The following is a 23115-nucleotide window of genomic DNA, read 5'->3' as shown; positions in this document are numbered from 1 at the left end:
TGACGTAAACCAACACTGGTGCAAGGAAGTGCAGTCTTGCCCTCAGTTTCTCCTCCCCCTGCCTATTCCCTTTCTTGTGCCCCTTCTCCCTACACCAGTGTGTGTGTAGCCCTGCAATGAACTGAATCAGAGCACTGATGGAGCTGAAAAATAACCAACCCTCCCACAAATGGGTATCCTGCACCCAAACTGGTTCCCAGAGCCAATCTGCCATATGGCTCCATGAGCCCCACTGTCAGGACTTGAGCAGCTGGAGCCGAGAGGAACAATCCTTTTTGCAACAAAATAAATCTGTGCCAGACTAGGCTGATCATGAAACTATCACTGCAAGCTTTAAATCTGCAAGTGACTTAGCAATGGACCCCTTGGTCCTGCTCAAAACAGCTTGCAGAATCAGTCGTGCTAAAGCCTATATTTTTCAAATGCTCATTTTGCCTAGTGATTCAGAGGGGATTGCTTCTCTTAGGTCCTTAGCAAGCAGAATGCTTGATCCCTGGCTTAATTTTAAGTTAATATTCCCAGTAAGTATGTGGTTACATTTCAAGCCCTTAAGCACATTTATTCCCTGTTTGCACAGCACTGGCTCCATGGCTAGGGCTCCCAGTCATGACAACAGTAAAGATATTAGTGATGATAACATACTGCCACAATTACTGTTTGTCTAAGCTGAGCATCACAGATGTTCTCCCAGCAGTGGATGATGAAACTGAGCTAAACTCTGACGTCTTTTCTCAAAATGAGTGTGACATGCTGTTCTAGTGGAGACACCTGCCATGTGATCCACCTGCCACAGGACATCAGATGGGTCCGTGGAGGGTCAGCTGATCTGAGCAAGCAGGGGCTTTGGACTGATGGTGTTTGCTGTGATTTGCAAGATCTCTGAGGATTAATCGAATTCTACTTCATTTGCAGTCACTTTTTTCATATTCAAAGTTCAACCAGTGCTGTAGTCCTCTAGCAGACCCTGCCCATGGGATAGATGTTCCCTGTATCCTGCCATAAGCATCAGCTGCAGGCAGAGGAGAGATGTCAGACTCGGCTGTGACCTGTAGCCTGTCCCCCAGCGGTGAAATGCTTTCCTCAGGGACAGCAGCAGGCAGCTCTGTGCCACATCCCCCTTTCCAGGGGGTTTTTCCTGCCGGGAGGGAGCGAGGATCCCTCCTCTGCTGCAGATGAGGCGCCCGAGGAATTCAGCGCGCGGTTCTCATCCCACCGAGCACAAAGCAGGGAAAGCGCCGTTCCAGCGGCGTTGGGATCCCTGGCACCTCAGGAACACCTAATGGGATGCAGATGGAGCGTGCTGTGCTCTGGCTGGGTTCCAGCGGCGGGATGGACCCGCTCTGTGATAAATCACCTGTGCCGGGACTGAACAGGGCTCAGCCAAGGCTGGCTGCTCTGTCCCTGCCTTGTGTGTCTGAATATAGATAAGGGGCTGGGCAGGCACATCTGGCTCACTGGAGAAATAAAGTCAAAATGACCGAATCTTTGCTGGTTTACTCCTTTCCTGCTTCAACTGAAGTTGCCATTTTTCTTCCCTTAATCTTGTCTGAAAAGTGTTTCGCAGCAGTTCACAGTTAAAAGAAGTCCTCAAGGGATTTTGTTTAGCAGCTGAATTAAGTTGAAATTGCTAGATTTCTAGTTAACTTTAGATTGTAGAAGTAAATGTCTTCACTTCTCCCCAGTTCATAGCGAAGTTACTTTTTATAAAGATTGTTTTATCTGAGAACGTATTTCCTTTAGGCACCCCGGTTTTATAACATTCTATTTGAGATTTAATGCACGTGGAGGTACATGTGTGTCGCTCTTATAATGGAACCAGAGGAAAAAAAATTTGAAATCTGTCCATCTGCAGTAGTTTAGTGGGAAAGAGCTATTGTTTTCCAGGGTTTTTTCAGCCTATGGAAGATTGCTTTTTCCTATCTAGTTGTTAGTAGAGGAAGGCAGGGAGTTGAATGCTCCATCCAAGGAGCACTGACACTGGTATGTAAAAGCTCAATTGTGTAACTAATTATCTAGAAAGACCCTATGAAACAACAGCTGGAGAGGATTAAAGCAGGTGGATTTGTGTCTTGAAGACTCCACCACATGCCAAAAACCAGTACGGTGTGGGGTTGTCTTTCCTGGCATGGGCTCAGGAAAAAGAGCTCTCCTTCACCTCCTACACCTGAGATCTTGATATGAAAGGCTACAGGTTGCTTATTCCTCTTTCCAATAGGCTGAGTCACAACTTCCAAGGGCAGGACCCTGCAGGAAGAGTTCAGAGGTGGAATGTGTGTGCAGGAATTGAACGCAGGCAGTTTGTCTGCTTTATGAGCATTTTGCAGGAGGCGAAGGCAGACGTCTCTGGAAGAGGAGAGCAAAGAGAGCTGATAGTTTTGTCACCTCTTTTGCTGCCAGGATAAGATCCTCAGCTCATGAACAGCTAAGTCCTAGTGAAGTGCACAGAGCTGTGCCAAGTAAAGCCAGCCTAAGATGAGGCCCGTGGACATGTAGTCAGGATGTCTTCCTGATGTCAGATGCCCAGAAAGTGTGTGACAAAGCCTCTGCCAAGTCTGCTACTCCAACTGGCTCTCTTAAAAAGCTTGTTGCTTCAAAGAAATTATGAGCAGGCTACTACATTTTATTATTTTTGTCTCTCTCTCTCGCCTTCTTTTTGTGTTTCTCTTTCAACTAAACCATCATAATTTTGAGCTATAAAGCTTTCTAAAAGCTTGCATAAATTAATGTGCTAAAGGCAGCAGTATGCAATGATGCGTGTCCCATAAAAAAATAATCAGCATTTTTCCCGGAATTGCCAACACCTTAGAGCTTTGCAGTAAACCAAATATTTTTAAAGTGGTGAAACCAAATGAAAACTCTAAATTTGCCAGCAGAAGGTACATTGCTGATGCAGTAAATCTGCTTTTCTTGCACCATCCAGGCAATTAATCCTTTATTTCAGAAAAATCCCCATAAACCCGCTGTGTGTGTTCCCAGCAACATGAAGGTAACTTGTGAAATTTGGAAATTGTTTATCATTCACTTTTCTCTCTTTCTTTCCCTTCTTAATTCAGTCAATAAGAAGATATAGAGCACTTAATAAAGTTGTTCTCAGCCTTAGCTGAATACACTGGAGCATTTAATGTGCTTAGTTTTAAATAGAGGAGGGTTGGTTTTCCCTGTCCAGGCTGTTTTTTCCAAACATGTGCTGTGTTGTGGTTCACATATTTCATGGAATATAACTCTCTGAATATGCTGCATGCTGTGCTATAAGCTCTTTGCATAGACTGTAAATCCTCAAGGATTCTGCAGAGTAAGAATTTTGTAACACACATATATTTAGTGTCAAGGGACCTGATCCTCTAATTAGTCCCATACAGGTAAATTCTTACACTTACATAGATGCAGCAATATTCTTTTAGCTCGAGGGTCTGCTCAGCAGATTTTCACTCAATAAATACTAAAGGATGCAAGATCCCAGTCTCAAGAATCAAAGAAAATGCTTTCTAAATGTGGTGCTTTTAATTAAACATCCCACAGTGAATCTGGACTAGGACCTGATTCTAAACTGAATTCATCACCTTCACTCTGCAGTGTGGAGGGAAAATCAGGCCAATGAGACAAAAATAAACATTTTGCTCAGATCTGTCTCCTTATCTGACACTGGAAGGTCCCATAAAAGAATGAAAAGAGTGTTGAAATACAGCTACAGATTTTAATGGTTTTATTGCTCCTATAGGGACAGCATATAAGAAGCCTACATATATGATGTGTGTCTGTGGTCTTTGACCACAAAACTTAACATGAGAAAGGAAAGTGTTGACATTTGGTAAAGAAATAGGTTCCTCCCAGCCACCCACCCACAAATGCAGTGTGTGTAGCAATCGTCTCCTAATGTGCTTCTTTTCCCTCCAGATATATGTGAGTGCTCTGATCTTTTATTTGGCTCTTTAAATGCATCTCTGCAAATGAAATTAGTATTCTGGGACGTCGCTGAAACATTCAAGTGGCTCTTTTGCATCAGCACTGGCTGGCTTGAAATGAGCTCCATAGGGAGTGTCTTGAAAGGGGGGATCTCACACCGCAAACTGGTTGAAGATGTAGAATCAGGAAAGGAAGATTAGAAAAGGAAGAGGTGTTTGACTTTTGAGGGGGGGGGTTGCCTGAACCTCCTGGTTCAGCTCTGAAGTCTCCTTAGCTGGAGTCTACGTTTCCAGCACCAAAAATAAGTAGAGACAAAACTGTTCGACTCCGGGCCCTGCGCATATGGTTTGATAAATAGTGAACAGCACAGCCTGGAATCCTGCGTGGCTCACACTGTGTTTCCAGCTCTGTGGTAAACACATGAATAGAAAGGAGAAGGCAGCAAGTCTTAAACTGCACTCGCCAAGAACATCTGCATTTATGAAAAACTTTCCCTAATTGAAAATCTAGTAGTTTCAAATGCTTTCCAACTGAGAGTTTGGAAACTAGCTCAGGGGCTGCTAAGATAGCAAGAAACAGCAGTGGCTTGGAGCCCCCAGTTCAGGTTACTCTCCTGCCCTTCTCCTCCTAACTTGGACATTGAGGAGGTGCTAATAACATCTTTACATTTTGTAACAAGGGAAAACGTCTCTCTTTAGACTTTAACCACATTATTCTGTAGTTCTCTAACTCCCTGTCCTTACCATCATCTCCCCTCCCTCCTCCTCCTCAATACTTCCTCCCGTTTCTTTGAGATCTACTACACCAAAAATATTTTTGGAAATACCACAGACTATTGTTTTTATTAGTGACTGGAAAGCTTTGTAGTAGGATGCTTTTGTGTTTCATTTGTTTTCCTTGCTTTGGCACAGCTGTTTTTGCTTTAGCAGCATTAGAGAGATGGTTAAACTATTTGTGGCCTTTTCTAACCCAGCAGATCTCTTCCACTGAGTGCTTTAAACTGAATGACTGAGACTGTAAGTAACAGGTTGTCTGAGTGGGCACTTCTGTGCATAAAGTTACAAATGCACTGGTTTTATGAGATCTTTTAATTTGTTCAAGCAAAACGCCGATGACTGTGAAGCAAGTCCCAGTTTCCCTATAAATTTCCCAGCCAGAACACTGACAGAACCTTGACTCAGGAGGACACAGAACAAATGAAGCAGTAGATTTTGTTCAAACCTACACATGTTCAGAAATATTAGTGGAAAAGAGGTTCACGTAGGTGTGGTGAGCCAACTTGGGCCAAGAGGGAAAAGGAAGAAAAGCCAGAGCAGATGGTGGGGGCAGAATGTGGTCTGAGGACAAATCTGCCAAAGGTGGCATGGAGCTGCTACAAATGCCTTACTGGGCCACTGTGGTTACACAGAGCAAGGTGGGGAATTAGGAAACAGATATCTAGAGAATGGTGACAGCACAAAGTGGTAAATGAAGAATGGGGCGAATGAAACATAAAATAAAATTAAAACGCAAATGGAGAGTGAAAACTTATCACATCTGTGCAAAGGCAAAGGGAAAAGCAAAGAGAAAAGAGGAAATTAGTTGCACGGGAGGTCTCAGTGTTCATGTCTGGTGACATAATGTAAGTGATATTGAAAGTATGGGCAGATGAACAGCAGGAAAATGAAAGTTAAGAGTGTAACTATGTCCTGCTGAATCCCCAGCCTTACCACACATTCTCATCACCTCTGCTGGGCAGACACAAGCTGCTGCACAGCAGTCAGGTTCAGAGACTCGATCTGCTTAACAGTGGTTTGGCAGTTTTGTTTCTGGTGGGGTCAGGCCCATGACAGACCTGGCTGGATTTGGCTGTGTGCACTTGGGCTGGTGTGTGGGTGTGGAGGAGGTGGCACCATCTCTGTCAGCACCTCACAGCGGTGTAAAAGCAGCACATAGGTCAGCTCACTGATCTGATATAATGCAGGTGGAGTGGCAAAAGGATGTGTTATATCTCCTGCTGCAGTAATGCAGAGTGTGTTTCTGGCCTCTTTATGCAATGGGTTGGGAAGCAATTGCACTTGCCAGAAGCCACCTCCTTTGTGGCACTGCAGAAGGAATGGCTGAAATGTCTTTTCAAGCACATTTTTCTCTGCCGTTTTTTGTCTTTTTCCTTCATTAAAAAATAATTGTTTTCAACTCTCCTGTCAGTTTTGCTGGGGGTCCCATCTATGGATCCATGACTAAATGAGGCCAGGGACAATGCAGAGGTAATAGTTACACTGAGAAAGAGCATTCTTGATTTACATGTCCTGTCTGCACTACTCCTCTGTAGGTGTGTGTCATCTGGGAGGTTTTATTGAGCACAGCAAAGTCCAGGGAATTGTCCACATGTCTGTCCACACACAGGGACTGTTTCTGCACATGGGAAGGCACCTCACAAATACAGGAGTATCAGCCATCCATCCTACAATGCCGTAGTAATCAGTGTAGTTGCATTCAGCTCATTCCAAGTTTTTCTTCTCAATTAAATGGCAACATTTATGTTCCAGCCAAACTGTCTCCCCCAGCCCTGATTCTTGCCTGTGAGTCTTTGCACTGACTCTTGTCCTGACTGGCTCATTTCAGGGCTCCAAAGAGTGCATCAGCTGGAGAAAAACACAAGGTACTTCAGACGAAAACTGCATGAAATGGGCTTCATCATTTATGGCAACGATGATTCTCCTGTTGTTCCCTTGCTCCTTTATATGCCTGGTAAGATAGGGTAAGTACTGAAAAAACCTTGCTGCCAAAACAAGCGCTATTCAAGTTTGTGGGTTATTTGGTACACACTACAGAAGATGATGTTCTCTGTGGTAGGTGCTTCTCAGGAGAAACATACATTGTTATTTAAATTCTTTTTTTTTTTTTTTTTTTTTTTTTTTTAATTTGCCCCTAGGTTTAATATGGAGTTGTTCCAGATGTCAGCATTTTGAAATTTTTCTCTTTTCCTTTTTTAACACAGTCAGGATTAACACTTTTGATGACATTTTGAATTTGAATGTTGTGGTTTTGAATTTGTAATCATTAAAGGAGACACATTGCCTCTGATGTATGAACTGGTTTACATAGATGATTTTTTTTCCCCTATCTGATATTTGAATGGTCTTTGCTTGTTTTACCATTCAGTTCCTCTCAAGTAGAACTTTTGCACTAACTGGGACTCACAGACCAGGAGTCACTGGTAGCATAATGTAAGTGTTGAGCTGTAGGGAGTATTTGTAGGTAGCTTGGGGTGGCTGTGGGCTCTAGGTCTTGTACATGCCACACAAGCCTTCCTAAGTGACAGAGAAATTGTGAGAGCAAATAAACCATCACACAGATTGGTTTATTCTTATTGATGTTCAGGAACCAAGCACTCTTACCTTCCATGAGACCAACCTCTTCCATCCTTGGGGGCTGTGAATGCCCACATGGTTTGATTTGTACTCAGAGACTTTCACTGACATAAATGAACTGTGTCTACCCTGCAGAGCCCTCTCTGCCATCACATTTCTAGTAGTTGACACCCACTTGGTTTCATGAGCTGCTAAGCAGCTAAGAATCTCAGTTCTGCTGGTAAAGTTCTGGCTTTTATGGAAATCAGTGGGAATATTCAATCAATTAAAAACAGGATTTTACCTGTTGTTGCATTATATGTGAGTGGTTTCTGTCTGTGTTCAGTTTATTGGGGATAATGTATTTCTGCTTTTTCTCTCCTTAGGGCTTTTGCAAGACGCATGTTAGAAAAAAACATCGGGGTGGTCGTGGTTGGGTTTCCAGCTACTCCTATCACAGAATCCAGGGCTCGGTTTTGTGTGTCAGCTGCACATACACGGGAGATGTTAGACACGGTAAGCACAGCAGATGTCCTGCCCAAATTAACTTCAGGTGCCAAGGGGGAGGCCGGGAGAAGCTGTGCCTCTGTTACTTTGAATCTCAATAATTCATTTTTACATTTGTTTTTCTGGCCTTGTCACTTGATCTTAAAAGGCATTTGAGCATTATACGTTTTATTTTCTAAAATAAATTATGGGACATTTAACTTCTTATGTTCTTCTATTTCTAATAGTGACCAAATCTGTCATCACTAATAAAAACCTACATGAAGAGCACAGCAAGACAAAAGTTAAATGCTACGTTGAAACTATCAGAGTAGGAAACCTGAAACTATATGGAAATAACTGAAAATCAAGTTTTCCATACCCGTATTTCCATTCCGTATTTCCATGTGTTTCTTGAATTGCAGAAGTATATCGGACAGCCTTGGGGGTACAGGTGGAAATTGCAAACAGTATTTGGAACTGTTTGAACCTAATCAAGTTTAATTGGTGCTGTCTGGCCAGTCTCAATTCTGTATCTTTCTCTGATATCAGAAATACCATTAAGAGTATGTTGAGACTTCCATCATAAACCTCCATTCCAACACAGAAATGTGTTTAAAATAAACTCTGAAATTTTCCATTTCCTTTTCTTGCCGAAGGTGTTTTTGGCCTGGCTCGAGATACGTTCTTTCATTCTCAGACTAAGCCAACTTAGAGGCATGAAACAAAGAGGCTTAACAATAAATTTCAGGCTTTGCTTTTCCTCTCTTTGCATGAGTGTTGATGGTCAAAACAAGAAATCCTTGAACACGGAAAGGCATTTGAGTTAAACGTGCTGCTGGTTCATGCAGACAACCACTTGGGCCTGCAGAGAGCTCTTGACTCTCCTTTTGCACCCTGAGATGTACATGGATGTGGAGGCTGGAGCCCTGCCCTGCTGACCAGCTCCCATACCAGTGTAGATAGCTTTAAAACAACATGGAAAACCCGCCTTGCATGTGTGCAGTGCAAAATTCCTGCTGCTTTTGAAGGTGCAGTATTTAGTAACAACGTACAGTACCATAAAGGTGGTATTTCATAGACACAGGTACATCCTTGTGTTGGTCCTTACCAGCTTTTGCTGTTGAACTGTGAGGATTTTGGCTGATGTAGCTGGTAACAGGCAGCAAGGTTGATCATCTCTTGATGTTGCTGCTTTGATTTTCTTCCTTTCCCCCTTGCCCCCAAATGTCAAGCCCACTTGACATTTTTGGGCCATCACTGTGCATTCACTTCCTGCTGCCTGCACCTTGCTGCTTCCAGGGAAGGTCAGACACTCCCCAGTCATCACTGAAGGGGCTTTTGCCACAGTGGCACTCACAGAGTATGGGGGAATGGGAAATGCCCTAAGTTTACTTGCAGGAAGAAAGATTTTAGGAGAAAACACTTTGTGACTGTGCCTAAACCCAGGGGTAACAACAGGTAATGAAAATGTTTCCCTTTGGCAAAATTTGTTTGCATCTCAGGCTGGATCTAAAGAGGAAAGATCCATGAAAGGGCAAGCTCCCAAGAATAACTTCCTTAATGACCTGGAAGCTAGCTTTCTGCATACACCATTACTAAATTACTTCTTTTTGTTCTAAATTACTTCTTTTTGTTCATGAGCTTGTTCTAGTGGCTTTATAGAAACAGCCTCAAAATCAAAATTGCCGTTTCCTCCTTTCATGCCAAAAAGTTGGCTGCTCTTGAATTGGGATCTGATGCTGCCAAACACTGAGCTGCTCCCCTATGGTACAGAGATCCTTGGCTACTTTTTGAATCCACTGACAGCTGGGGAAACAGCTCAGCAGATTGCATTACAGTACTAATGAAAAAAAATTATTTGTTCCTGTGATATATAAAATAATGGCATTCACTAAAATTATCTTAAACTCTTCAGACTATTTATGCTGACTCTGCTCAGCACTGTGAGCTGAGTACTACTTAAGAAAATGCATTAGCAGCTCCAGTCTTTGGGGAACTGTGGAGGAATACTGAAGTATGGCCTCACACGTTTCTTTTACAGGGGCAAAGCTAACTTTTTATCTTAGTTGTTGCCTCTCTGTGCTTTTGGAAAAAGTAATTTTTTTCATCTGTGCTCAATTAATGTACTTACTAATAAACTATAACCTTCTGAAGGAGTAAATTCCTTTCTCATAGATGCTGTTGTACATCTACAACTGCACTGATGTTCATGGTTGTAGAATGAATGCAAAATTTTCCCATTTGTCCTTTGAACTTCCTTTAATTGATTTTTTAAAAGTAATCTTCTTGTTCTACAGCAAAGTAGAAGTTACTAGAATTAATTTCTTTTCCAAAAGAATTGACCAAATTATCATGGTAACGATATGTTAACCAATATCATGTGGTCTTACAGGTTTTGAATGCTCTGGATGAATTGGGTGATTTTCTACATCTGAAATATTCCCGGTATTCCAAGTCAGCTCATCCTGAACTGTATGAAGAATCTAGGCTTGAACTTGAAGATTAAGTTTTCCACCCATGAAGAGAACACTATGATGCTATGAAAGGGCGGAAAACCTGAAAACTAAACAATACAAATGCATTTCTTCCCTTCTAAGGACAATTTTTATTTCTCAGTTAATTGAAAGGAGGGGAAGCTCGGGTGTTGCATCATGTTGTATCAAATTTCTGTGTTCAAGAGACTGAAATATTGATACAGATTTGCCTCCCCAGGAGATCTGTCCTTCTTAAGGTATTTTTGATGCAGAACGAATGCATCCATTGATCCAGTTGCTAACGTCCAGCTTTTGATATGGCCCTTTTTTATGAAGAGGCTTCAGATAGTCTTAATTGTGACTGAAATAATAAAGTTTAAAAAAAGTTAATAGATTCCAGTGTAATATAGCTGAGCTCCATCAGTGAGACTGACTTTGATCTGTTAAAGAGCATAAATCGAGACACCGGTGTGGACTGCTCCAAAGGAATGATCAGAAAGTGACCTCTTTAACTAAGTTGCACTACCATGCATTTCTCCAAGGACAGAAGGTGTTAGAAAAAGGCTGATGCTGAGAACAAGAAAAGTAGCCCGATGAGATCATGTGTTTCTGACAGCAGGTTATAGGAAAGGGAAAATTCCTCCTCTCCACAGACCTTTTATCGGTCACCTAAATGCACTCTAAACCTTGAATTGTACAAAAATTTTGGGCTTAGACATAAACAGAAATGCTTTTCTGCCAACTCATTTGACCTACAACCTATCATATCTTATCACTAAGTTCTTCAGCAGGCTTGCTCCCTTTTAGTGGAGCAGTAGTAAATAATTTTAATAAACCTTTAACTTTCCCATAAAAAGCTTGATCAAAACAGTCAGGTACTTGCAGTTCACAAACTGCAGATGACATTTATGGGCCCGTTCCTAAGTTTCTTGAACTACTTATGGGCCTCATAAATTCACTAACAAGTACATAATGCTGAAGCTGTTACTTATGCAGAAGGTGAAGTTCAAGATACGATAAGTAGGTTTGCCACCTGTTAAATAGAAAATGCCACCATTTCTATAAATGCTACAGTCATCCATGAAATAACATTTCTCGAAATGTTCTTGTCTGTTTTGTGCATGTCAGGTGTTGTTCTGTCCAGGGGGTTTTTTGAGTTGTTTGTTTTTCAAATAATTCTTATATCTCCTGAAGAGGAAGATGCCCTTGTCTCCTTGTCCACTGCCTGAGTGACAAATGCTCAGAGCTACCTGAAGGAATTGTTCCAGCCAGCAGTTTCCCTGCAATGCCAGCAGCCACAAGCATCAGGGTTGTGTGGGCTGAGTTGCTGGAAGGAGATTGGAGCCTTTTTTCCTTTTTATTTTTTCCAGTGTTGAAAAGCAGTTCTGCAGCTTTAAGAATGAACTCCAAACAATTCCACGCTATCAAATGTCATTGTAAACACATCAGAGGAGAGATGTTTAGCTTTCTGTTGCACAGATGTACCACACTTTCATGTTCTCTTGAAAGCTGTGGTGTAAACTTAACCCACAGCTGCAATATTAGATTTAAGAACAGAACAATTAAATTGCGGAGTACCAATTACACTATATTACTCCCTGCTTGTTAAAGCAGCTTTCAGGATATAACAAGGCTGACTGATTATGAGGGCCCATTTTTTGTTGGATTTTTGTTGTTGTTGTTGTTGTTGTTGTGCAAGTTAATAAAAAATCCAGTGGTGCTATAACTTTAAGAATTGATTACAACACATTCCGTAATATCAAATGTCTGCTTTAGGAAATGTTTATCAGGGGCTGGGGGAGGACTGAGTGGTGTGTCATGTGATTCCTCACTGTGGTAGAAGGACTTGAAAAGCACTGCAGAGGTTCAGGGGAGCTGTGTTTGTGGATAAGAGCAAACTCACTGTATAAATATTTAAATACTCGAGCACAGGGCGAGGAGAAGTTAGGAAACATGAACTTCATCTTGGAGTAACCTGGCAGCTTGTGGTGCACAGCTTTGTGTTACGTGCAGGGTGAGTGCACTCACTGTGAAAGGAGATGGGTTGAGAAAATTCTGCAACCTGTTCCTCGAGGAAAAGTACTGGATTTGATATATTGCTTTTTGATCTCTATTGCTGAACATCTGCGGCCAGATCCTCAGTTGACTTCTGACCTCCCATCTTGGGGTATACAGCCATAGTTTATATTTCAGCAAACATTACTACACGTGCTGTTGCAGGCAACACGCTATTTCTCTCAAAGAGAGGCCTGAGATTGATTAAACTACAGAGTGAACACTTTCTGTACCCCAATAGGGGAATGTTTTCAGTCTAAAGCTGAATTCTTCCTGCCCTCAGAACATTACTCTCACTCATATTAAGGAGACAGGACAGCTATTTTTTAGAGACTGTCAGTTGATTTATTATGTGCTCTCTTCTGATTTCTTCCATCCCTTAGACACTAGAGAAAGTACAGACTGACTGCCCCCGGGCTTGGGGAACAGTTAGGGAGAAATCTCTGCTCCACTCGAGCAATAATAAAATTCCCAGGAAACTTCAGTCTTTTAGATTTTCCCTAGGAGGTTTATTATACTCTGGCACTTGCTTTTCTAACAGTGTGGAGGTTTTCCTGGTTTACTTCAATTTTGATAGATTTAGAGTTGATCAGCATTTGAAGATTCTGTTTTAACTCATGTCTGAAAAAATCTGATGGAGTACCCATTAGGGAATTTGCACCTCTAGCACAGGATCACATATTCCCTACAATGTGCTGCCTCTTCAGGCACCCATGTTCTTGGAAAACACAGTTCTCTGTAGTTGCTTTAGAAGGTATTGAAGAGCTGCCTTCCATAAATTAAAAAAATGCTCAAGTTGTCGTATTTTAATCCAGTGGAAACGTAAGTAGAGCTACTCTAACTTTTTGTGGGCAAGCTGCATCCTGTTCTATGTAAAATCTTGATTGGCCTTTATGATATGGGAAAACTCTTGAGTTTCTGCTTGACAGAGAAACTAAATTGTTTGCCCTTTCCTGCATCTTTATCCATCCTCATCTCTTAGAAAGTCTTTTCTCCTGAGTTTACCAAACTTGTCAAGGTGGGTCCCCTCTCCACTTCTGTCTTTTTCTGTTGTTCTCTCTCTTCTGCTGTTTTCTGTTTGGGGAAAGCACACAGGCAGCTGCAGGGGACCTGAGTGCAACAGTTGGGTTTCTGGGCACTGCCTCACTGCCTGCTTTTCCTGGTGTTCTCATCAGCTCTTACAGACTTTAATCTTTGCTTTTAAAGTAAAAAGTTTTCTGCAAATGGTGCTAAATTTCTATGCTGAACCGAATCTGAACTGCCCAAGCTGTGGAACCAAGAACGGGCTTGTTCTGTCATTTATGCAAGTGTAGATCAGGTCAACTCTTGCTTGCAAGTCCATGCTGTTGGTTAACAACTAGTACAATTTTGAGAGGAACCTGTCAGTGTGAGGTGAGCTGCCTGCAATTGTTTCAGAGGGGTTTGAACACTGGTGTCTCTGGACTGTTTCACAGCTGCTGCTCTTCACAGGGGACCAAGATATGGAGTGCATCTCATTAAGGTAGGATTTCAGCTGGGTTTATTTTCTGTCTTTTTTAACAAAATGTGTTTGGTTGAAGGTGTGTTGCATATTCCCCTGTCCTGCTGAGACAGGGAATAAAGCAGTGTTGTAAGAAAAGCAGTCTCTACTAAAGGTGTTTATGTACTTTCTAGCCTGCTTCAAAATCCAATAGAGATTCCCTAATGTATGATCTGCTTTTTATTTGTGCATGAAGTTTAATTGTTCTTCAATTTAAAACACAGATCAGGAACAAATTTAAAAGAAAACCACACCACCAGCTGAGAAATGGCAGATGTCATGCCATTATTGGCAGCTGAACATTGGAGCCTCCAGATGCCTTCACCAACAGCATCTAGGTGTTTCCCTCGTTCACTCACACATCCAGGGTGGTTTGTGCTCCCTGCACATCAGTCACAAGGTAATGAGAACTCACATTATCACGTTATCCATCTGGGAGGCAGAGCTTCAGGCTTGCCAAGATGGTCCCAAACCCACCATCCACCTGATGACACAAAACAACAGTTCAGCACCATCAGAGCAGGAGTCCAGGCTCTGAGTCAGGCTGGTTGCTCAGCACTTACTGAAGAGAGGAGTGTTTTTCCACATATGCAGCATGTCACTGACAAGTGGCATAAGGAAGCAAAGATAAATCTATTTCTGTCACATGCTAACCAAATGAAAAGCCTAAGTGTAGTGGCACAGGGTCTGGAGAGATGTGGTGGACCTGGAGACTTGGACTAGATCCAGTTGTGTACAGAGACCTTTTGTGCAAGCATTACAGGAGCTGTTAAATCTTTTTGACCAGCTAGGTGGAAGAGTGGAAAACATGCTCTTTTAGTATCAAAATAGTGACTTTGAAGGAAGCAAACAGAGACGTCCCACCACCTGCATTGCTCCAGTTTGTTTATGAAAAGAAGGAAGGGTGGATAGGGGTGCCATAGCAGGTGACCCTGATACTTGGTACTCTATTCACAGAACCTTTTTGGAGAGTCACTTCTGCCAGATGCTGTGCTAAGGCCCCAAACTGTTCATTGTTATCAATATACCCGAATTCCACAGCTTGTGCTGCAGAGCTGGCCAGGGTTGCTTGAGCCACCAGCTGTAGCAAACTGTGCTGATGCCAGAAATTACTTGGAGATTTTTTTAGTGGCAAGAAGGAATCACTGATGGTTGGGATGTCCCTTATTGTCCTGCTGGGACTGCCTGTGCTGAGGTGACAGCTGCCCGTGCTACTCTGCCAGGCATATCTGATGTGGCTCCAGGACGGGCATGACAGTCTGTCCTCATCTTTGCAGATGTGGGACTTGGGCTGTAGGTCACTCCAGTAGATGAGCTTCTGAACCAGAAGATTTAGCCAGGAAGCAGGACTCTGTAGGAAGTCTAGAAGATCAGTTGTCACAAGTCAAGTACTCGTGTAACAGGGAAATGCTGATGTGTGGGATGGAGCAATGGAGCTTTGCTGTTACTTCCACTGAAACAGTCTGACAGAGTGCATTTGCTGTGGACGTGACCTGACTCTGCTGTCCTGTGGACCAGAAGCACAGAACTGCTCTCTCCTGCCATGATGTGCCCTCAAGCTTGTTGCCCTGATCTTTGGTGTATCTGTCTCCCCAGTTCAGAGCACAGCCTGCTGAGCCTGTGGGGTTGTGACACGACCCCTCATGGTCTGTGACACAGCAGTGAGGGAATGTCCCTTGGCACAGGCTGGCTTTGGTGTGCCGAGATAGCCTCGTCTGAAGTGGGTTCCTTGTCTGTTCACCTCTCAAGCAGCCGTTCCGGAATTCATGGAAGTGATGAAATCAGTGGGGACATTTCAAAAGCACAGCTTCTCCTGAGTGTTTCCTGGAGCCTGCTCTGACACAAGGATTGTGTCCCCTTGTGTCCTGCTCTCGCCTTGTTGTTACCACACAAACCTCGTGATGTCTTGGCTCCCTGCTCTGTGCAGAAACTGTTCCATGCATTGCTGGGGTTCCTACTTTCATGTGGGAGCTGCTTTTCCAGCAACCCTCACACCAAGGACATAGCTACTCTCAGACAGAGTGGCCAGAAGAGGCATGATATTTTTTATAGTTCCAGGACCATCTATTTACACTTTTGGCATTTCCTGATGTGCTGGACATCCTGATATGAACTCTCTGACTCCCACTGCACACTCCAGTATTTTTAAAACTGCTCAGTGAACCACTGTAACCTAGGCATTAGAGCTCTGAAGTGGATACAGCAGATCCAGTTCTGATCTGCCTCTGTTCTGCTAAGCAATTGCAGATGAGACACATTAATGTTCCTTGCCTCATTTCTATTCTTCTGTAGAATTCTGATAGCAATCCTAATTAGTTTGTAAAACAATAAGTTGAATTGATGAGAAGAGCTACAAGAGTGAAGTGTTGCTATTATCTGAGTGATCTTTTAATTTCCACGTTTTAATTTCCACGTCTCCATTAATCCTGCAAAAGTCACGAGTACTCTGTTTACCAGATCTAGTGTATGAAACAGTACAATGATGAAGACTAATTATAAATCATAGAAAAAAAGTTCTGGTAAACAGATTCCTTTAACATTTCCATTCTGTGCAGGCTTTGTCAGTGTCATACGACAATGATGCCAGTTGGATTCGAAGGCTTTTTAAATGTGAATCTATCTTTTAGAAGATTTGTAGCCAAGCTTCTCTAGTTTGTTAAAATGTAATTAATGTCTGGTTGTTAATATAATGTTCATTGATTTTTAAAGTACACACACTTTAAAGCTAGAAATAAATAAATAAAAAGGCAGATAATTCAAACCAGAGTGGAACAGCTCGGACAGTTTTACTCTTTTGCCAGGATCCCAAAGCTGTTGTGTTCAAACAATGCCACAGTTTGAGTGGAAATGTGAAGATTAAATCCAAACCCTGCATGTCAGCTTTTTTTTTTTTTTTTTTTTTTTTTTTTTTTTTTGCAAATGACTATCCAGGATTTCAATAAAATGTCCAACCACAACAAGATTATGTTGCAGGGATTTTTATTGCCTAACAGCTTGTGATAGTCTCCTGTCTCTCTAACATGAATTATAAACCTCTACACCTAGCAAGGATCCACGTAGTGTTGATACCTAATTCAGTTAGGCTCTTCTGAAGAATAATTCGAAAGGAACAAAAAAGGGAAAGGTTCACAGGATGATGGATGGCTGCAGAATCTCCCAGTTTTACATCAGGCACAAGATGGAAGGTACATAAATATGGAACATAATTTGGCCACACTCACGGACAAAATTATGCCAGTGCTAAGAGGACAAGTGGATGTAACTTGAAATTCATGCAGGAATTCAAAGATGTGACTGAGGAATACCCTGAGGAGAAAGCAGAAGCAACACTAGCACACAACTCCTCAATAAGAAGGTGGCCTTGAGAACAAAAACATGGAAAGGGATGTCCATGGGACAACTCTAGCCATGGGCAGGAGAGAGGGTGAAATTAGCTAGTGTGGGAGAGATGAAGCTGAGCAACAAATTCATTTAACTGGAGAAGGAAGACAATTCAGAGGCAAAGAAGAAAGAAAGGGAAACTACCCCCCAAAGACCAACTGACAAGACAGTGGAGACAGCCAGGATTGAGACTCCACAAGAGAGAACGAAGGGGGAAATAAAAGACAGACTGATTTTCCCGAAGAGGGAGAGGAGGTTCCACCACACCAGCGGTTCCATGGACACGAGTGTCCATGGCAGCAGACAGGTTCCTTGGTGGTTTGGAACATGGGAGGAACAATGTGGAGCCAAAAAAGCAGAGAGATGCCTTGTTTTTCCATGAATGTGTGGCAAAGAAAGTAAGATAAACTGGTGGAATTAAGGATTGTCTTCTATTCAGGACAAGTGATACTGTGGAAACAGGTGAAGAACAACCCCAACAGAGAGAGGACAGTGCTTTAAGTTAAAGATGCTCTGAATTTGTTTGGTTTTTTTCCACGCAACTCTTCCAGTCCCAATGGAAAATGATAAGCTAATAAAAAAATTTATATTTCCTCAGAACTAGCCCTGTGAAGGAAGCTGCTGAGAGGCAAGCAGCTAAAGGAGATTCCTCTAAAGGAGGGCAGGCTCCATTTGGCTACTTGTGATACTTGCCTTCCCAGGGCTGAAAATTGCAGTGAGTAAAGCCAGCTGTCAAGTGTGAAATAGTGAGGGAAGGGCACAAGAGCCCTGTCTGATTTTCATGCTTGGTTTTAGTAGATGGGTAAAGGAATATTTTGGTGGTGAACATAGGGACAATGGACCACAAAAGAAGAAAGGAATACTGCCAACAAAGTATTCATTCTGTGCTGGTCCCAATACATGAAGATGAGATTTTTTTTTCTAAAGGTTTTGGAATTGCCATTCACTTTATAATTGCAGTTTTGCTGTGTGATGCCATGGATGGTGAGCACAGAAGGAGTTCAGCTGTGTGATAACATCTAAGCTTTGTATACAATATAAGTGTTCTGGCCTCTATCTGTTCCTTAAAAATTAAGAGACCACCTAAGTTTTGAAACCGTCATGCCAGACAGTACTGACAGGAGATGTAGTCTGTGAAAACACTTTACCAAGTGGTAAAAAAGAAAGTACAGAAGGGCAAAGGGGAATCATTGAGTTTGAGATTGCCCAGTTGCTTTAGAAACTGCTGTTTGTAACAATCTCCTGGTCTGAGTCTTGTCGAGTCATCCCCACGAGGCTGCAGACATGCCTTGGCTTAAGCCATTTCAGTAATCAAATCTCCATTACCTTGGCTTGCTTTGACTTAACCAAGTTGTAGATAAAAACACCTCAGTAGGCAGACAGGAGGTAGAAGATCGTAAATTGCTGCAAAGTTTGGGTGATGGTAACTTCCAAAACAGGGATGGTGCTGATGACCACGAGGGAGCAGCAACTGCTTTCTTTGATACTTCTGAAGCCAGCAGGAATATTTGTCCGTGGAATTGGCCATGGATGCAGCATGCTGAGGATGTTTCTCATCTACGCAAGATTAAATCATCAGCAGCCAAAACAACAGGCACTGAAGAGTGGAGAGAGCAGAATTTTGCATGTGGAGTCAGGGTCTTCTGTAAGTCAAGTTTTATCTTCATGATCATCTTAAGGATTTGCATCTCAGTGATGTCGCTGGGGGGAGTCCTGGGGAAGAAGAGTGGGCAGGGAGAATCTTCTTGACCTCACAACTTACATAGTCCTTTCAGTCTGCCATAAGAAGTGAGCTCAGATCCTGTAGGCACAGGGCAATGGCAAGGAAAAGCAATGCTGGGGTAAGAAAGCACAAAGTAGAGCTCTGAAAAATCAACCTGAGAAAAATGGTGCAAATGGAATGAAAGCAAATTATAATGGGTCTGTTAGCCATAAAAAGAGAAGCAAAAAACCGAGTCATGATTAATTAAGTTTACTGCCTATTGCAGCAACAAAATAGAGTCAAAGATTTGACTGTGAGCGTACCCTGAGGAGCCCAGCACGGTGGCAGAGGTGTGATGAAACAGAACCTGCAGCGCTGAGATGTACACAGAAAAGGGATGAGAAACCAGGAAAAATAAAAGGCAATTTTGGAAAGAGTTAAAATAATTGAGGGGAGGAGTGATAGCCTAGCTCCAAACACCCTAAAGCTCACTGACACAGGGGAACTGAAGGCCTAGAGGAGCAATCAGGAGCTTGCTTAGGCAACACACAATGGAAATTTGCCCATGGAAGAGAAGTTGTAGGGTGGGTCACAATCAGTCAGCAAAGGATTAGATAACACACTGAGGGGAACAAGGCAGGGATAAAGTGATGCTAGGTGTACAAGGCTGGATTTGGGGTCCCACAAGGCCCTGTCCAGCTTAATCATCTACGATTCCATGGAGACAGCAATGAAAGACCTGCATTGTCTCCCTGAGAGCTAATTTCGCTAGGTATGGGCTTAGGTCACGAATTACAAATAAGTCTCTTTTATGTAGGATTCTAGTTTGGAGTTTGCAGTGATTGATGGGTTCATTAAAACGTCATCACTGCAAGGGACAAGAATTTTCTGTTTAAAAATAAATAAATGACGACAGAAACAGCAAAAGAGCCTTCTGCTTTTTTTTCTGATCCTCCCTGCAGCTTAACATGCTTCAGGAGACCACTTGGTGGGAGAGAGAGGAGACGGGATAAGAAAGGATTAGCAAGGGATATCAGCATTTCACTTGGATCTTTGGCTACCTGGTCATTCCTGAATTCTACCTCCCAGCATCTTTCTCTTTGTTTCTTTGAATGTCACACAAGTATCATTTTGGTGCCTCGTAATACTTACACTCTGATCTCCCATTTGGTCTGGAAAAGGCACTTGGCCAAATTCTCACGTGGTTATAACTGAACTTTATTGTACAGATGTGAGCAGAGTTGCACTTGAAGATCCAGCCCTGGATTACTGCTTGTACAGCTGTGCTGTCTTTTTAAAGCCAAATTATTCTGTACAGAAAGATTTTCTCCACAGAATCTGGCTGTCATCCTTGCGAAAGTATGTTATATTTTCAAGTAGATCCCATGGGCCAAATGAATTGTACTGCTCTACTGATGTCAGTCATGTTACCCTAAGTGTGAAATTGGCCCCATTGTTCTAAGGCTAATAGAGATTTTTATTTTGGGTTTTTTGTTGTTTGTTTTTTTTTTTTTTTTTAATGAAAGTGGATCATAAAATATTCTCAGATTTTCATCTGGTTTTGCTTATAATAATTATCCTTTCCCGGAGCTGAGTAGTAAAGAAAATATTCATATTCTCCAATGTCTGGTATAAATTGCAGAGCTTGTTTGCTGCAGCCCAAGACATGGGCTAAGGACAAAAATTGATGCATTTGCCCATGTCACTGTGGACATGGCAAAGCCTCCTAAAGTTCTCTGGCCTATGTCAATGAAACACATTGATTTTCAGTGGCTTTTTGTACTTCAGAAGGAACTCTTCTAGCAGCAAATGCATCAAGATAACATTAAATTCCACCCCTTGTTATTAATGGAGACAAAAGACACGTTCTTTTTAACCGGTTTCCATCTTTTTGAAATAATATCTGTATGGCTGACAAAATTAATGCTGAGGGAGAGAGCCAGCATATTTTTGCTGACAGCTTGCACCCAATTAGGCCGGAGAAGATGTGGGGTGTGATTAGAGTAAAATTAGCTGAGCCAGGCAGTTGTTACAGGTGATTCCTACTCCTGATCCAATAACAAACCTGAGGGAAGGAGCAGTTGGGACACCACTGCTGTCATTTTGGAGGAGAGGCTGGCTCTCTCTGCTATCCCTGCCTGGCCACTGCTGGATTGCACTTGCTGTGTGTCACACCTGGTGCTCCCAAATCTCTCTTGTGTGAAATGCCAAGAATCAAAGTTGGTCTGGTTGAATTATTTCATCACTGCTCAGTCCAGTTCTGAGGAACGTCAATGACAAAGTTTAAGCCGATATGGGATATGTCCTGAAATGCCATATAAGGATTAGAATGAACTTTTAGAGGGAGCTTTTAAAAGTATAAATTTATTTATAGCAAACCTTTAACAGCTGGAGCTCTCCATCCCTCTCTAAAGCACTGGGATGCCTCACAAGCTCTTGTTCACCAAACCTTCTGGTCAATTTGATGTTGCCATGGAAAATCACTGAACAGGAGCGCCCCTGATTTACAGAAAGGCATCAGTCAAAGACCTCCTGAATAAATCTTAAAAGAAATGGGTGTGAAAATGAAGCACATGGAGCTGGTACTGCCTCTCCAGTTTAGGAATCTGTCTCTTGTAGGTGCATTTGAGGCTTCGTCTGGGGCAACCAACCTTCAGAGTCTACAGGAACTGCAAGAAACTTTTGACCCATCAAAAGGAGCTCTTTCTCTCTGAGCTCAGCTTCCTTCTGCCCTAGCACAGTCCTGCAGGGTATCTGGCCCTCTGGATGTTTAATGAACAGTCAAGGCCAGTTCTACATCAGTGGTGTTGAGAGTGGGAGTTATTCTTGAAAGAGGATTGCTGATATTGGATCAGCCCTAAAAGCAGCGGTGAAAGCTCTTCTGTGATTGTGCAACTTTCTTTTCTTTCTCTAGTGAGCAGTGGTGGAAGAAAATGCACAGAGATTGACCCTGTGCCCATGTAAACAGTGTATCTGTGAAAACCATACTTCTTGATGAAAGGAAAATAACATCCTGAGCAAACAGATAGGAGGTACCCTGACAAAGAGAAAACAAAAAAAAAGGCAAGAGGAATCTCTAACTCCTAGCAAAGTATTTTTTCTTTTCTTCCCCCCACCACCACAAGAATGAGCTAAAGCAGCTGAGTCTATGTGTTTTCTGAAAGTCTATGGGGAGTCTCTTAAAGACAGATCATTAGCCAAAATGCTTTCTCTAGCTGGATTTGTCCTAATTTGATATAAATGTTTAATACCCTTTTGCCTTCACAATTTAGGATTTTATTTCAGATGATTTTAATGTCAAAGACAGGCTCAATTTTCAGTAGCATAAATTTCTCTCTGGTGTTTATGGGAGAAATGTCAACTGGACATAGCTGCATGTACTGCAAGGCATGCTTCATGCCATTCTTCAGAGCTCTATCTACTGACTGCTGCTCCTCACTGCCTACAAACTCACTTTTTTGCCCTCTGTTTATCTGTCAGGCCTTCAGAGGCACTCTGTCACTTCAGTGCCACTCTACTGTCCCATATAAATGGTTCCATGTGTGCACAGCCTAAAATACACAGGTGCAAAAGAAGAGACAATTTTATTTTTTTTTTTTCCTGTGGTAAAATAATTTTAAAGGTTAGCCTTTAAAATTAGGTTGACAGAAATTTAGAAAAACAGGTCTGCTGTCACTTTCTCCTAGTCATGTCTCCGTGCAGTGGTGCTCTCCTAAAGGATGGATTATTGTCTCCAGTTTTAACAGGCTGGTACCCTTAAAAATGGTTGAAGCTGGTAATGAAACTCAAAACCAGGTAAAAATTGCCTGCTTTAGGAGCTCTCATAAAATCCTGCAATGCTGGTCAGTTGTGCTGCTGTTCAGAATCTGGGGCACAGTTCAGTGGCAATGCAGGAAATGTGCTGTAACAGGTGGAAACCAGGCAGGGCTTGGCAATCCAGCCACATCACACTGCTGCTGAGGCCAGCACCACTCAGCAATCTGCCCCTGGAGATTTCACATGGACTCGACTTGCAGAAATCCAGTGTACCTCCGAGGAAGCTGAGCACATCAGAGTCAAAACCAGGACAGATTGCTAATCCACAGAAACAAATATTATCCATCTCCATCCTGATCTGGCTGAAGCCAAGTGTTAGGACATTTGTGTCTGAGCCTCAAGGGTGAGATTTTTGTCTTGTTTATAGCACACTCTACTCTATATCAACATCTCTTGGGAACCCTCTTACCTCATAAGGTACTAGGGAAATTCCAGAGAACTGGA

At 42.4% G+C, this 23115-nt stretch overlaps 1 protein-coding gene across 1 annotated transcript in view; it reads left to right on the top strand.

Moving 5' to 3' along the window:
* Positions 1-10898, top strand: part of SPTLC3 (serine palmitoyltransferase long chain base subunit 3) — a 78161-nt gene extending 67263 nt beyond the window's left edge. Inside the window, exons 10-12 of the mRNA XM_066314394.1 lie at positions 6508-6643; positions 7622-7751; positions 10117-10898. Coding sequence (XP_066170491.1) covers positions 6508-6643; positions 7622-7751; positions 10117-10230 — 380 coding nt within the window. The 3' untranslated portion in view covers positions 10231-10898. The remainder of the gene's footprint in view (positions 1-6507; positions 6644-7621; positions 7752-10116) is intronic.
* Positions 10899-23115: the final 12217 nt, after the last annotated feature.

Source organism: Sylvia atricapilla, chromosome 3 (assembly GCF_009819655.1).
Source record: "Sylvia atricapilla isolate bSylAtr1 chromosome 3, bSylAtr1.pri, whole genome shotgun sequence".
In the NCBI taxonomy this organism is placed as follows: Eukaryota; Metazoa; Chordata; class Aves; order Passeriformes; family Sylviidae; genus Sylvia; species Sylvia atricapilla.
The sequence above is the reverse complement of the archived record's forward strand: the minus strand, read 5'-3'. Positions and strand labels throughout refer to the sequence as shown.